At 48.5% G+C, this 13,671-nt stretch overlaps 1 protein-coding gene across 1 annotated transcript in view; it reads left to right on the top strand.

Annotated features, from left to right (window-relative positions):
• DNAH12 (dynein axonemal heavy chain 12) overlaps positions 1 to 13,671 on the top strand; it is a 320,238-nt gene that overhangs the window by 41,109 nt on the left and 265,458 nt on the right. The window contains exon 8 of the mRNA XM_063940858.1: positions 12,251 to 12,446. Within this exon, the coding sequence (XP_063796928.1) occupies positions 12,251 to 12,446 (196 nt within the window). The remainder of the gene's footprint in view (positions 1 to 12,250; positions 12,447 to 13,671) is intronic.

The following is a 13,671-nucleotide window of genomic DNA, read 5'->3' as shown; positions in this document are numbered from 1 at the left end:
GGGGGCATTTGTGTATCTGGCACTGTGGGAGCATTTGTGTGTCTGGCACTGTGGGATCATTTGTGTATCTGGCACTGTGGGTGCAAATGTAACAGGCCCGGACAGTGATATAGTGCCTGCTGCCGTGCAGGTGTCGTCACTCCACCCACATGTGGCAACTCCCGTCACAAAAGATACCCAGAAGCGTCAGGGAACTCCGCCTTCCGGATCGATCGCCGGCACGAACACCTCCCTGCAGCGGTCGACGAAGAACCTAAAAGGAAGGAACGTACCGGTTGAGACGTGCGTGACGACCTCCGTCGGAGGCACAGGGCGCGTCAGGGGTAGCTGCGACCTTCACCGGCTGGGCAGAAGGTCATCACTGGCCGAAAGGCCTCAGCTACCCAGTTCTCACACACTCGCACTCATGCACATTGTGTGGTGAGAGGGGTCCTCACGTCCGTGAGCAAACCCCCGACCGGTATACGGGGACGATGACAAAACAGACACAGAGTAATACTCACTCCCGACTCGCTGGTCACCTTGATGGTCGCACCTCTCCGCTCCTGTTGGGGCAAGAAGAGCAGCCTCCCTAACTGCAGGCTACACTAACGGCAAACAACAACTTACAGCCAACTACGCCTACCTGAGCAAACTATCTTCAGCAACTGAGGCTACTGGTTCTATTCCGAACTAGCAGAGACCGGACTAACTAAACACATTCGCTAACCAACAAGCCAGTAGAACAATTCCCCGGTACAACAGGTTAACCCCGAATAACGAATTCCACTTACCGGATACTGGTAAGTAGCTACTTCGTTCCGCTCCTAACTGAGGACGCAAGCGGGGGTCCAGAGCGGACGGCCGTCCACTCCGGATTACCGGAGAATAGAGGAGCGTGGGACAGGAACGTTACTCTATGCTCTCTAATCCCTCGTATTGTACACAGCGTGGGGCCAGCCGGCTCCTCACGCCGACCGACTGCGAACCCCTCGGGAGCTGCCGCAACCGGTCCTACCTGGGCCGGACGGTACAATACCACCCCAAGTCCTATAAAATACAGTAGGTGGAAGCCTGGATGAGGGCGCAGGCCTGGAGTGTGGGCACGGGCTAGAGTGTGGGCGCAGGCCTGTGGCCAGAAGTATGGGCGCAGGCCCGTGGCCTGAAGTATGGGCGCAGGCAGGAGGCCTGACCTAGGGGCACAGGCCGGAGGCCTGAATTGTGGGCACAGGCCTGGAGGCCTGAACTGTGGGCACAGGCCTGGAGGCCTGCACTGTGGGCACAGGCCTGGAGGGCCTGGACGGTGGGCACAGGCAGGAGGCCTGAACTGTGGGCACAGGCCTGGAGGCCTGAACTGTGGGCACAGGCCTGGAGGGTGGGCACGGGCCTGGAGGGCCTGGACGGTGGGCACGGGCCTGGAGGGCCTGGACGGTGGGCACGGGCCTGGAGGGCCTGGACGGTGGGGGCACAGGCCGGAGGCCTGGACTGTGGGCACAGGCAGGAGGCCTGACTACCGTGGGCACAGGCCGAGAGGGCCTGGTTATCCCCGCAGGCCTAGTGCCTGTCCCTGGTGCTCTAGGGTGGACTAAATATAAGTGCAGGTGGCCCAGGGCCGCCTACCTGTCTCGGTGGGAGAGGCTGCAGCGGGGAGCTTCGTTGGCTCTTTTGCTTTCCACACGCTGCAGCACTCTCCGCCGGACTTCCGCTGCTGGGCGCCTTCCTCCGCCGACGTCTTCCTCTTCGTCGTCCTTGCCGCCGGCACTGCAGGCTCCGCCGCCGCTGCCGTCGCCGCCCGGTCTTCAGTCTTCTGTAGGAGATCTTCTTTCTTCTGCAGGAGCTCTTCTTTCTTCTCCGTCCGGCGTCCGACTGAGCCCTCCGCTCTGCAGCGTCTCTTATATGACGCTGGGAGCGGGCGGAGCTATGACGCGGCGAGCTCTGATTGGCTCGCTGCGGCGTCTTCCCATTGGCGGCCAAGGCGCGAGCTCCTAGGCGCGCCATTCAAAATGCAGCGACGGGATTGGAGGGGCTTGAATCCCTACGGATGCAAGTCCCTCCAAGCTGGGGCCTACCCGCCACCGCGCCGAAGGCCGCCGTGCTGATGCCCGCCGCGACGAACGAAGGCAGGGGACAACCCCCTTCACACATTTGCAGCCGAGCTCTGAAAAAAAAAGTTTGTGCAGTTTCAGAGTAGCTCTGAACCTGCTCAGCGCTTGCGATCACTTCAGCCTATTTGTGTCCGGATTTTACGTCATACACCCACCCAGCGAACACCCAGCCACGCCTGCGTTTTTTCAGACACGCCTGCGTTTTTGCAAATACTCCCTGAAAACGGTCAGTTGACACCCAGAGACGCCCCCTTCCTGTCAATCTTCTTGCGGCCGTCAGTGTGACTGCATAGGCGTGCGCCGCACATTTTATTAGGGGGTGCACCGTCGGAGGGGTGTCTATTGACGGTCAACGCAATATAAAATATCCACCCTTGTACCAATCCTAATAAAGCAGATATATTGTCAGATGTTGTGGTGTGCACCAAACAAACACCCCTGATGGCACTCACTGCAATTACAGTGCTCCTCCTCAGCCTGGTCTGGCTCCCCCTCTCTTTCCCCTGCAAGCTGCAGCAGCTTACTTACAAGTTAGTCACTCACTGACACTGACAGTAGCAGACAAGTACTGCTGCTGCTGGAAAAATGAGTGACGTGTCAATGCTGCTGCCGACTGCCTGCCAGTATTAAATTTGTCTTCCTAAGAGGAACGCTGACTGCATGCTGCTTCTCATCAGTGGTTGGCGTTGGCATAGCATAGAAGGAGAGAGGTGGGTATGTGGCGGGTGGGCGTGTGAGCAGCATGACGTAATCACATCACGCTGTTTTTGTACATGGAGGTGGAGCCAGGAGTTTGAAAGCCGGTGGCAGTGGCACCCTTGATTAACCCAGGCGTCTGGTCAGTAATGCAGTCCTGACATGGTGCCGCGCAGAGGGGACAGTGATCAGTATGCTCGGCGATCTCTACATCAGGCATGTGAGATCGGGGTGCAAGACATTAGGGGGTGCCCTATGTGTGACTGAAAACTTCACTAAAACCTGTGCACAACCACAACGGGCTTTGTACCCGTACGACGTGCGTGCGCATTGCGGCCCATACACATGCGCAGAAATGCCCATTTTTAGCCTGATCGATGCGCTGCGAACAACGGCAGCTAGCGATCAACTCGGAATGACCCCCCATGTGCAGTGCAGGTGTGACAGATATAACATGTGCAGAGACAGTTAGATTTGGGTGGGTTATATTGTTTCTGTGCAGGGTTAATACTGGCTGCTTTATTTTTAAATGGGTATGGTCAGCGCACTCGGATGGGAGGGTGTGTGTGGGGAAGGGCAAGGGAATTAGGGGGTGGAAGGGAGAGATGAGTGTTTGATCAGGGGTGATGATAGTGATGTGTATTGTCAATGAATGACCAATGATAACCAACGGTGCAGTAAAATAAGTTTTGTAATTTAATAATAACGTTAAAAAAAGTCACTATCAGGTGTGTCCTGCAGACCACCCTTTATGTGGTATACCCTCCTAAATGGTATACTCTATCTCAGAGGACCCCTATGGGGTGAATGTTAGGCGTACCTTTTAGGGGTTCACCTTTACCATAGGTGTGTGTAACCTATGTAATTCTTCATTGTGTGTGAGGTGATCACTATACATGGGGTAATTGACTCTTGCGGCGTCCTGCTTGTCAGACCCTTGTAGTGACAGTATTGTGTGTGCACCGCTGTGAGTAGACGGGTGAACGGGCTTGGTTCTTTCACTTACCGCCGGGGGTGCGTTCGGCGCGCCTGTTCTGGCTCAGCTTCCGTGCCCGTGTCCTCCGGTGTCCTTGCACCCCCAGTCCGTGGCATCTCTGTCCCCGTGCAGGTCCAGCAGCCGCTGCACTCACCTTCTTCGGGTCCCGTCTGTCACTTCCTGGTTCACCGCGTCACGTGATGCGTCACATGGTGCGGGATTCTCGTACAGTTCTTGTTATGGAAAGAATCCCCTTCTCCAGCCGGGTAGTGGAGCTTGTAACGAGGTGTGTGACTGTGTAGCAGTGCTCAACGCGTTTCAGCAAAAATTGCCTTTGTACCCGTACGATACGTGTGTGCATTGCGGCCCATATGCATGCGCAGAAATGCTGATTTTTAGCTTGATCGCTGCGCTGCGAACAACGGCAGATAGCGATCAACTCGGAATGACCCCCCATGTGCTGTGCAGGTGTGACAGATATAACATGTGCAGAGACAGTTAAATTTGGGTGGGTTATTTTGTTTCTGTGCAGGGTAAATACTGGCTGCTTTATTTTTACACTGCAATTTAGATTTCGGTTTCAATACACCCCACCCAAATCTAACTCTCTCTGCACATGTTATATCTGCCCCACCTGCAGTGCACATGGTTTTGTCTAACTGCTAACAAATTTGCTGCTGCGATCAACTCTGAATTAGGCCCTATCTGTCTTATACAGGGCAAATATTACATTTGCTAAAAATGCATCTTATTCGCATCGCTGTGTGGATAAGACGCACAAGCAGACTCTGCTGAGTAAAATGATTTGGGCATGCCTATGTTCTGTGTGTGACTGCGCTTGTATCTGCATAGGCTGATGGTGTCACATGTGATCTGATGCTGCATCCCCGGATGCAGCACTGGATCACACATGCATGTAGGAGGCGGCAACTTATACCAGATGTCTCCTGCTGTATTATCATATCTGAGCTTCGCTGCTGTGTCCAAGTAAGTAGCAGCGATGCTCACTACAACCACATCTGAATCAGGCCATTTCTCATACAATGTTCATTATGTCTGTGGTGTATATATGATGTGGCCAGAGGCGGAACTATCACTGGTGCAGCAGGTGGATTGCACGGGGCCCCTGAGGACTAAAGGGCCCACTGCTGCCTGTCCAGACCAGTAATGAGTTATCCCCTGGCCCCTGCACAGACCATTTTGAGCAATGTTGGATGAATGGCCCAGTGCAGAGAGCAGAAAAGGCCCCACTGTCTGATGGACCCCCCCCCTTACCTTGTGGAGGCAGGGCTGACCTTGTGTGTGCTGGACTGATAGAGGACTACTGCCACCTATCAGCGCTGATGATCACAGCCACTTACTGCCTCTAATTAACAGGCAATTGTACATTATTTCTGATTCACTGCTGTCTGTGAATTAAAGACACACAAGCGGTGTAACTGTCACTGTCAGAGTCTGCCTGACCAAGTGCCAAACCAAGCAAAGTAAAAGAGGTGGTGGCCCCGGTCACAGACAGAGCAGAGACCGCTGTGTTCCTGCTCCCACCAAGGTACATGCCCCCATTCTCCACCCCACACAGGACATTATGCTTGTACTCCTGTCACTCACTGGTTCTCCCTGTCACCCTATCCCTGTCACTCACTGCCTCCCCCTGCATGGTTTCTGTAGAGTAAATGTATTGAGCGTTCTTTATTGCTTGAGCATTAGGGAATTCAACTACCTCCATCTGCAGTTGTCTCAGAGATGCAATTCTTGCTCCTTCTGATAATGGTTATAGGACTAGTTCAAAACCATATGAAACCTCTCAATCTAAAGTAGGGGCGGGGAACCTTTTATCTACCAAGGGCCATTTGGATATTCAAAAAAATCCTTCAGGGGCCATACAAAAATTATCAACTTAAAAATTAGCCTGCCCCCCCAGTAGTTATGCCCCCGGTGGTTATGTCCCTTAGTGGTACTGGCGTGTGCGCCAAAAAATTGGTGGTGTAAATTATAATGGGACGTGATACACATATGCCCCCAATAGTGCAGTGCCAGATACACATATATTCCGCCACAGTGCCAGATACACAAATGCCCCACGGTGCCAGATACATATTACCCCACAGTGCCAGATACACATTGCCCCACAGTGACAGATACATATTACCCCACACATGCCCCCCACCCCACTGTGCTGCTCACCGCTGCTGCTGTGTGTGTCAGGGGAGGAGAGCGCAGCGTGCGCCTCTCCTGCCCTTTAGTGCTCAGTCTGGCGATGGCGTGTTTCAGCTGTTAGGGGCCAGGGAGGGAGGACAGTGCAGCTATGTCGGGCGGCGGCATGTAGGACCTTAAACCAGCCGCCGGTCCACGAGCTCTGATTGGCTCACGAACCGGCGGCTGGTTTGAGATCCTACATGCCGCTGCCGCCGGACATAGCTGCGCTCTCCTCTCTGCCCTGACAGCTGAGACACGCCGCCACCGGACTAAAGCACAAAGGGGCAGGAGAGGCGCACGCTACGCTCTCCTCCCCAGACACACAGTAGCAGGCCAGAACAAGTGGCTTTGCGGGTCTTATATGGCCAGCGGGCCAGAGGTTCCCCACCCCTGATCTAAAGTGAGAAATATTATATGTAGTTAGTTAACATTGACTCTGTTGCTAGCCATCCCAGCAGTAAGGTCTTATCATATTCACTCGAAGTTCAAACCATATGATATTCTAGTAAATTCACAGAACCCAAAGGCTACATCCATGGATCTACAGGCCTCTATCAACATGGTAAATAGTGAAGTTCATGGCTCTACCATCAGAAATAAACGGAGAACATCATTGTTTGATGGGACTGTTGCCAGGAGAAAGTAAACCTCAAAGCATTGCAGTACTTGTATAAGTGATTGAATCAAACACAAGTCTTACGTTCTCCAGCCAGATTAGGTAAAATTGGAGTTGTTTGAACCTAATTCCACACAATAGCTTTGGCAGTCCAGGATGGTTTTAGATTTGTACCTAATAGTGTGAGTGAGGCAGCATTTCAGGGAGATTGTGCAATGGGCATATCAGGTTCCACCCAGGTGCGTGTTCAGCACCACTAGGTGGTAGCTAGGTTGCATTAAATTGGTGACTTTGCTTCATCACATGCACAAAAGTCAGCAGCTCAGAAAGATCCGTAGAAATCTACAGGGCCAAATTCAATATTTCTAAAGGAGAGTTTCCACACCAAACCTCCAGAGTGTGTGAGACTATCATGCACGTGACATGGCAATAACTTTAGCCTTGTCTCCTTCAGGGAGATCACCCGCTATTTCATTTGGCAAATATGTTTGAATGTTCTATGCCCGAATGCAGTCTGTGCTAATGATTTAGCATATGAGAAGTGATAAACTATGAAATCTTCCTGTTTTCTCATAATTGCAGAAGAGGTGCTGTGTAATGTCGGAGGCAGTGCAGAGATACATATGATAGGTTTGTGGATACAAAGAAGGGCTAGGAAACATGAAGCATAATTAGTGTGGGTGGTAATATGAGTTAGGTGTGTGTGTAAAGACAATGGAGGGCACATTTTACTAGGGGGGTAATTCTGAGTTGATCCCAGCAGCAAGTTTGTTAGCAATTGGGCAAAACCATGTGCACTGCAGGGGGGGTAGATATAACATGTGCAGAGAGAGTTAGATTTGGGTGGGTTATTTCATTTCTGTGCAGGGTAAATACTGGCTGCTTTACATTTGAATCTGGCCCAATGTGACCTTATGTAATACGGGTGATATAGTAGTTCTTGCACTGAGCTCCTAACTGCGTCTCAGCATTTTGTTGTTCTTAAACATAGAATTTGTCGGCAGATAAGAACCACTTGGCCCATCTAGTCTGCCCCTTTTTTTTTTTTAATATTATTTTTATCTCTAACCTTATTTGATCCTTATTTCTTTGTAAGGATATCCTTATGTCTATCCCATGCATGTTTAAATTGCTCTACTGTCTTAGCCTCTACCACCTCTCATGGGAGGCTATTCCACTTGTCCACTACCCTTTCTGTGAAATAATTTTTCCGCAAATTTCCCCTGAACCTCCCCCCCTCCAGTCTCAGTGCATGTCCATAGAAACATAGAATTATGCCCATCTCACTGATCACATCACCCACAGATCTTGCATTGATACCATTGCCAGTCTTCCCCCTTCCATCTGCCTTCTGCCCTTAACCTCCCTATAGAGTGTAAGTTTGCGAGCAGGGCCCTCTTACCTCTTTATCTGTCTGTTATTACCCAGTTATGTTTTGTTCCTAATTGTACAGTGATACGGAATATGCTGGCACTATATAAGTAAATCTATAAATTTAGCATACTTTCTAAACTCCCCCGGAAAGACCACCCTCCCGGAACCTGTTCACTTTGCCAGTGAAATAGGTGGTCCGGGTCTGTGATGTCTGGGTACGGCCCTGCTATATAATCCGTAATCAATGTATGTTGCAGTAAGGGAGTGGGGCCATCAATAGTGATAAAGTATATTGGGGGTAATTCCAAGTTGATCGCAGCAGGATTTTTGATAGCAATTGGGCAAAACCATGTGCACTGCAGGGGAGGAAGATATAACATTTGCAGAGAGAGTTAGATTTGGGTGGGTTATTTTGTTTCTGTGCAGGGTAAATACTGGCTGCTTTATTTTTACACTGCAAATTAGATTGCAGATTGAACACACCCCACCCAAATCTAACTCTCTCTGCACGTTATATCTGCCTCCCCTGCAGTGCACATGGTTTTGCCCAACTGCTAACAAAAATCCTGCTGCGATCAACTTGGAATTACCCCCATTGTAAACAAAGTCACAAAATTTTGTGACGTTGCCTACAATATACTTTCACTTTAAAAGTCCTTGAGTGCCATATATTCTTTATGTATACACGCTAGCCGGCATGTTAGGAATTGTATAGGACACACAGGCCAGTTTAACTGTGCAGATATGTCCTAGCAGGCTATGATTTCCGGCATGGGATTTCGTAGCGGGAGTGTGCGTATGCACACTCCTGCCGTGTACTTTGGGAAAGAGTACTTTGTGGCCAGAGGCAGCGGGGGTAGCTGTTCTTCCACTGCCCGATGTAAGATAGGGGGCCGGTGGCACTGAGTAGCAACTGGTAGCGGGGTGGTATGCCCCTGCAACCCGCTCCTAAATGTTATATTTGTCCATGGCGTGCCCCAGCGAATAAGTGCATAACAATATTCGCACCAGAACCCATACACATATATAGTATATATTTAAAAAATCTCACCAGACCCCATATACTGATGTGTCCTTACACAGCTTTGCTTTTAATTGGTGCAACGCCACAACATGCACCAATTAAAAGCAAAGCTGTGTAAGGACACATCAGTATATGGGGTCTGGTGAGATTTTTTAAATATATACTATATATGTGTATGGGTTCTGGTGCGAATATATTTAATTGGGGTTGGGGTAGGTGTATACATACATATATTTGTATGCTACTTATTGTGTTCCATCCCGCCATCTGTACGTTTATTACTGACCCCACCTTGCAATCTTAGACCTGGTATTAACAAACAATGGGGATTTGGTATCAGGTATTATAGTAGGGGAACCCATAGGAAACAGCGACCACAATATGGTCACATTCAATATCAGTTTCCATAAACAGGCCTATACTGGCTCAACTAGGACTCTAAACTTTAGCAAAGCAAATTTTTAAAAGATGAGGGTATTTTTCAGGGATATTGAATGGGAAGGTTTGTTTTTAGGAAAAAATACTACGGAGAAATGGGAGGTACTAAAATTCCTGCTAGCTAAAAATACACTCAAATTTATTCCTATGAGCAGCAAAAAAAGGAATAAAAATCATAAACCGATGTGGCTTAACAAAAAGATTAAGGAACTTATGGGCAAGAAAAGGCGAGCATTTAAAAAATACAAATCTGACGGGGAAGCAGAGTCATTTCAGCACTATAAGGAATGTAACAAAATTTGCAAAAAGGAAATAAGAGCGGCTAAAGTAGAAACTGAAAAACTAGTAGCAAAGGAAAGCAAAGCGAATCCCAAAAAATTCTTTAAATACATTAATAGCAAGAGATTAAAGAAGGAGAGTATAGGCCCTTTAAAAGACAAGTTGGGAGTCTTAAGCAAAAATGATAATGACATAGCGGACACACTAAATGAGTTTTTTTCAACAGTATTCACTAGAGAGGACCCAATTCAGGGACTGACACACAATCTCAATAATGAGAATATCCCACTGATAGGTACTTATTTAAGCGAGGATGTAGTCTGTGACCGATTAAAACATTTAAAGATTAATAAATCACCAGGGCCCGATAGTATTCACCCAAGGGTTCTAATGGAGCTTCACTCTGAACTGGCAAAACCGCTATCTTTGATCTTTAAGGATTCAGTTATATCAGGTATGGTTCCCAAAGACTGGCGTATAGCGGAAGTAGTGCCTATATTCAAAAAGGGAAGTAAAGCTGAACCAGGTAATTATAGACCAGTTAGTCTTACATCTATAGTGGGGAAAATATTGGAAGGTATTCTAAGAGATAGTATTCAGAAGTTCCTTGAAGTCAATAAGGTCATTAAAAGGAATCAACATGGGTTTATGAAGGACAGATCCTGTCAAACCAACTTACTTGGCTTTTATGAAACAGTAAGCGCAAACCTAGATCAGGGTAAAGACGTGGATGTAATCTTTTTAGACTTTGCCAAAGCGTTCTATACTGTACCGCACATGAGACTTATCTACAAGCTGCAAGAATCAGGGCTAGGAAGCACAATATGCACTTGGGTCAAAAACTGGTTAGATAACAGGGAGCAGCGCATTGTGGTTAATGGATCTTTTTCAACTTGGACTGAAGTGCTAAGTGGTGTGCCGCAAGGCTCAGTATTAGGACCGCTATTGTTCAATATTTTCATTAACGACCTAACAGAAGGTCTAGAGAGCATGGTGTCAATTTTTGCAGATGATACCAAATTGTGTAAGGCTATAAATACAGAGGAGGATGCCGAGTCTCTTCAGAACGACTTAGTTAAATTAGAAGCATGGGCAGCCAAATGGAGAATGCGCTTCAACACAGACAAGTGTAAGGTAATGCACTGTGGTAAAAAGAACAAAAATTACACCTACCTACTAAATGGGGTAAAATTAGGGGATTCTGTACTGGAAAAGGACTTAGGTGTCCTCATAGATAGCAAGCTAAGCAGTAGTACCCAAAGTAGGACTGCAGCAAAGAAGGCTAATAAGATATTAGCATGCATAAAACGGGGTATTGATGCTAGGGACGAGAGTATTATACTCCCGTTTTATAAATCACTAGTGAGGCCACACCTTGAATACTGTGTACAATTCTGGGCACCGTACTACAAAAAGGATATCCTGGAGCTAGAAAAGGTACAGAGGAGGGCGACCAAACAAATTAAGGGCATGGAGACGATGGAATACAAGGAAAGGCTTGAAAGACTAGGCATGTTTACATTGGAAAAGCGGAGACTAAGAGGGGATATGATCAACATCTACAAATATATAAGGGGACAATACACAGAGCTTGCGCGGGACCTGTTTTTGGTTAGATCAACACAGAGGACTCGTGGACACTCGCTCAGGTTAGAGGAGAGGAGATTCCGCACAATACGGCGTAAAGGCTTTTTCACGGTAAGGACAATACGTGTTTGGAATTCCCTGCCCGAGGGAGTTGTAATGGCAGAATCTGTCAACACCTTTAAGAATAGGTTAGATAAATTCCTAATGGATAAGGATATCCAGGGGTATGGTGCATAGTCATGCATTATAGTTACTATAAATAGGGATAAAATGCAACGGCTGACAGCAGCATCAGTCAGAAATTTTAGTCAAATCATCATGCATAGGAGACCACAAATAGGTTGAACTCGATGGACAATTGTCTTTTTTCAACCTCAGATACTATGTTACTATGTTACTATGTTACCTTAATCCATGTGTACTGTACTGTGCCCCAGTGCCTGTGTTTTCCTTATTATGCTGTTTACAACTGCAACCCACCCATCAGGCTGTAAGATCTGTACTGTCTGTAGAACCCTCATGGGTTACTTACCTTAAGCTGTTTTCTTGTTTTCCCTTGGCATTGGCAGGATATCTCTTGGAGGTGGCAGCAGCATTACAGCGACGCTGCGGGTGCAAATGTGTAGTCAGGTGCTGCTTGCTGCTGGAGAGCGGGGATCCAGGGGCCTAGAGGAGGCGTGTCAGGGCAATGGGGAGCGGCCATGGGGGCGCCTCTCAGGAGTCATAGTTACATGACTTCACATGACTTGATGTTACTCATGTCGGCACAGAGGAAGCGCTGAAGCACTATGTGGTACAGCCTGATAGTGGCGGCTGCACCTGATTAGACCCACAGCAGCGGCCAGCGCAGTGTAAAAGGAGGAGGTCACGTACAGAGATATCCTTCAGTCTTATGCTAGATGAATTTTTGACTTTCAGAATCTTGTGTGTCTAATACCTGAAAACATTCTCTCTTTTACCGTTCTTGTTCGTGCCGGCAGATTGAAGGGCCCCATTGAGTGTGAGTCTCTAAAAAACAGCGTTTCCTTGGCTTGTGCAAAAACTGAGGAGAAGCTAATGAACACCTGGTACCCAAAGGTTATCAATCTCTTCGCCAGCAAAGACTCCTTAGAGCTTATTAAGCCTGACAAAATAGATTCCTTTTATAGCTGTGTCTCCACACTCATGTCCAATCAGGTAAGAGTTCCAGTGAGGCCCGCCAGATTCTTGCTATGTAATATTGAAGTATTACTATTATTATTATTATAATTAAATATTATTATTATTATTTATTATAAAGTGCCATCATATTACACGTGGCCTGATTCAGAGGTGGGCTAGACTGCTAACACTTCAGGCCAGCTCCCAGACACCACTCAGGAACACCCATGCTTGTGCACTACCAGCTGGATTGCAAGCGACTCTGTAACAGCGGTGTTGGGAATACATGCGCTGTAGGGGTTTTCAGGACTGTCCACATAGGCGCAGTAGCAAATAATCACTCAACTACACAAACATCGGCACTTCGTCCACCTCTGAATTGGCCCATAGTGCTGTACACTGAAGTGATAACAAGTAAATAACATACAGTGACATGAAACACCAGCTAAGAGGTGTGGGGATACATAATACAGCAGAACAACGTGTAGTTGCTGGTGGGCTCAGTGCTTGGGGCTGCTGTTAGGCTGAACCATGGGCCTAATTCAGACTGGATTGCGGCAGCGTTCGCAGCCTAAACCCCTATGTGGCGCGCGCACCCCGGGAGCCCAGTGAGATGCTAACAGCATCTCTGGGCTGCGATCGCCTCTGTCTGATTGACAGGCAGAAGCGGTCGTGGGTCAGGAGGGGTGTGCCAACGGCATTAGAACGCCGTCGGCGTGGTCCGGACAACGCAGGCGTGTCCGGACCATTGGGGGGGGGCGGGCGGCGACTATGTGATGTCACATGCAGCCACAGCGGCCTGCCAGCGTGCAGGAGCTCCGCTGGCAGAGAGCTATTGGCCAGATGCAAAAGAATCGCTGCCGGGGTGGGGGGGAAATAGGGCCTGACATGCGGGGTGGACTAGCCCTGTGCTGGGCGTTCCTCCGCATGTCATAGAAACTGATCGTAGATGTGCTAAATTTAGCACATCTACGATCAGATCTGAATCCCCCCCATGTCTGATGATATTTCTGTGCAGCTCTGAGTGGTATGATACAGCTGGGATGACAGTAGAAGGTGATTACATAAAACATGAAGCAGTTACTGCGGCAACATAAATACGGCCAGCTGCTCGCACCGTGACTGTTCTGCACCATTTATCACAGCCCAGCCACCTGTGTGACTCTAAATGCAGAGAGAGATCTGACCAGAGTCACAAGTTTCTGGAAGTCACGGATGTATAGACTAGAATTCAAGCTCGCACCATTTATTACCAGGGCAC

The sequence above is a fragment of the Pseudophryne corroboree genome, chromosome 9 (assembly GCF_028390025.1).
Source record: "Pseudophryne corroboree isolate aPseCor3 chromosome 9, aPseCor3.hap2, whole genome shotgun sequence".
Classification (NCBI taxonomy): Eukaryota; Metazoa; Chordata; class Amphibia; order Anura; family Myobatrachidae; genus Pseudophryne; species Pseudophryne corroboree.
The sequence above is the reverse complement of the archived record's forward strand: the minus strand, read 5'-3'. Positions and strand labels throughout refer to the sequence as shown.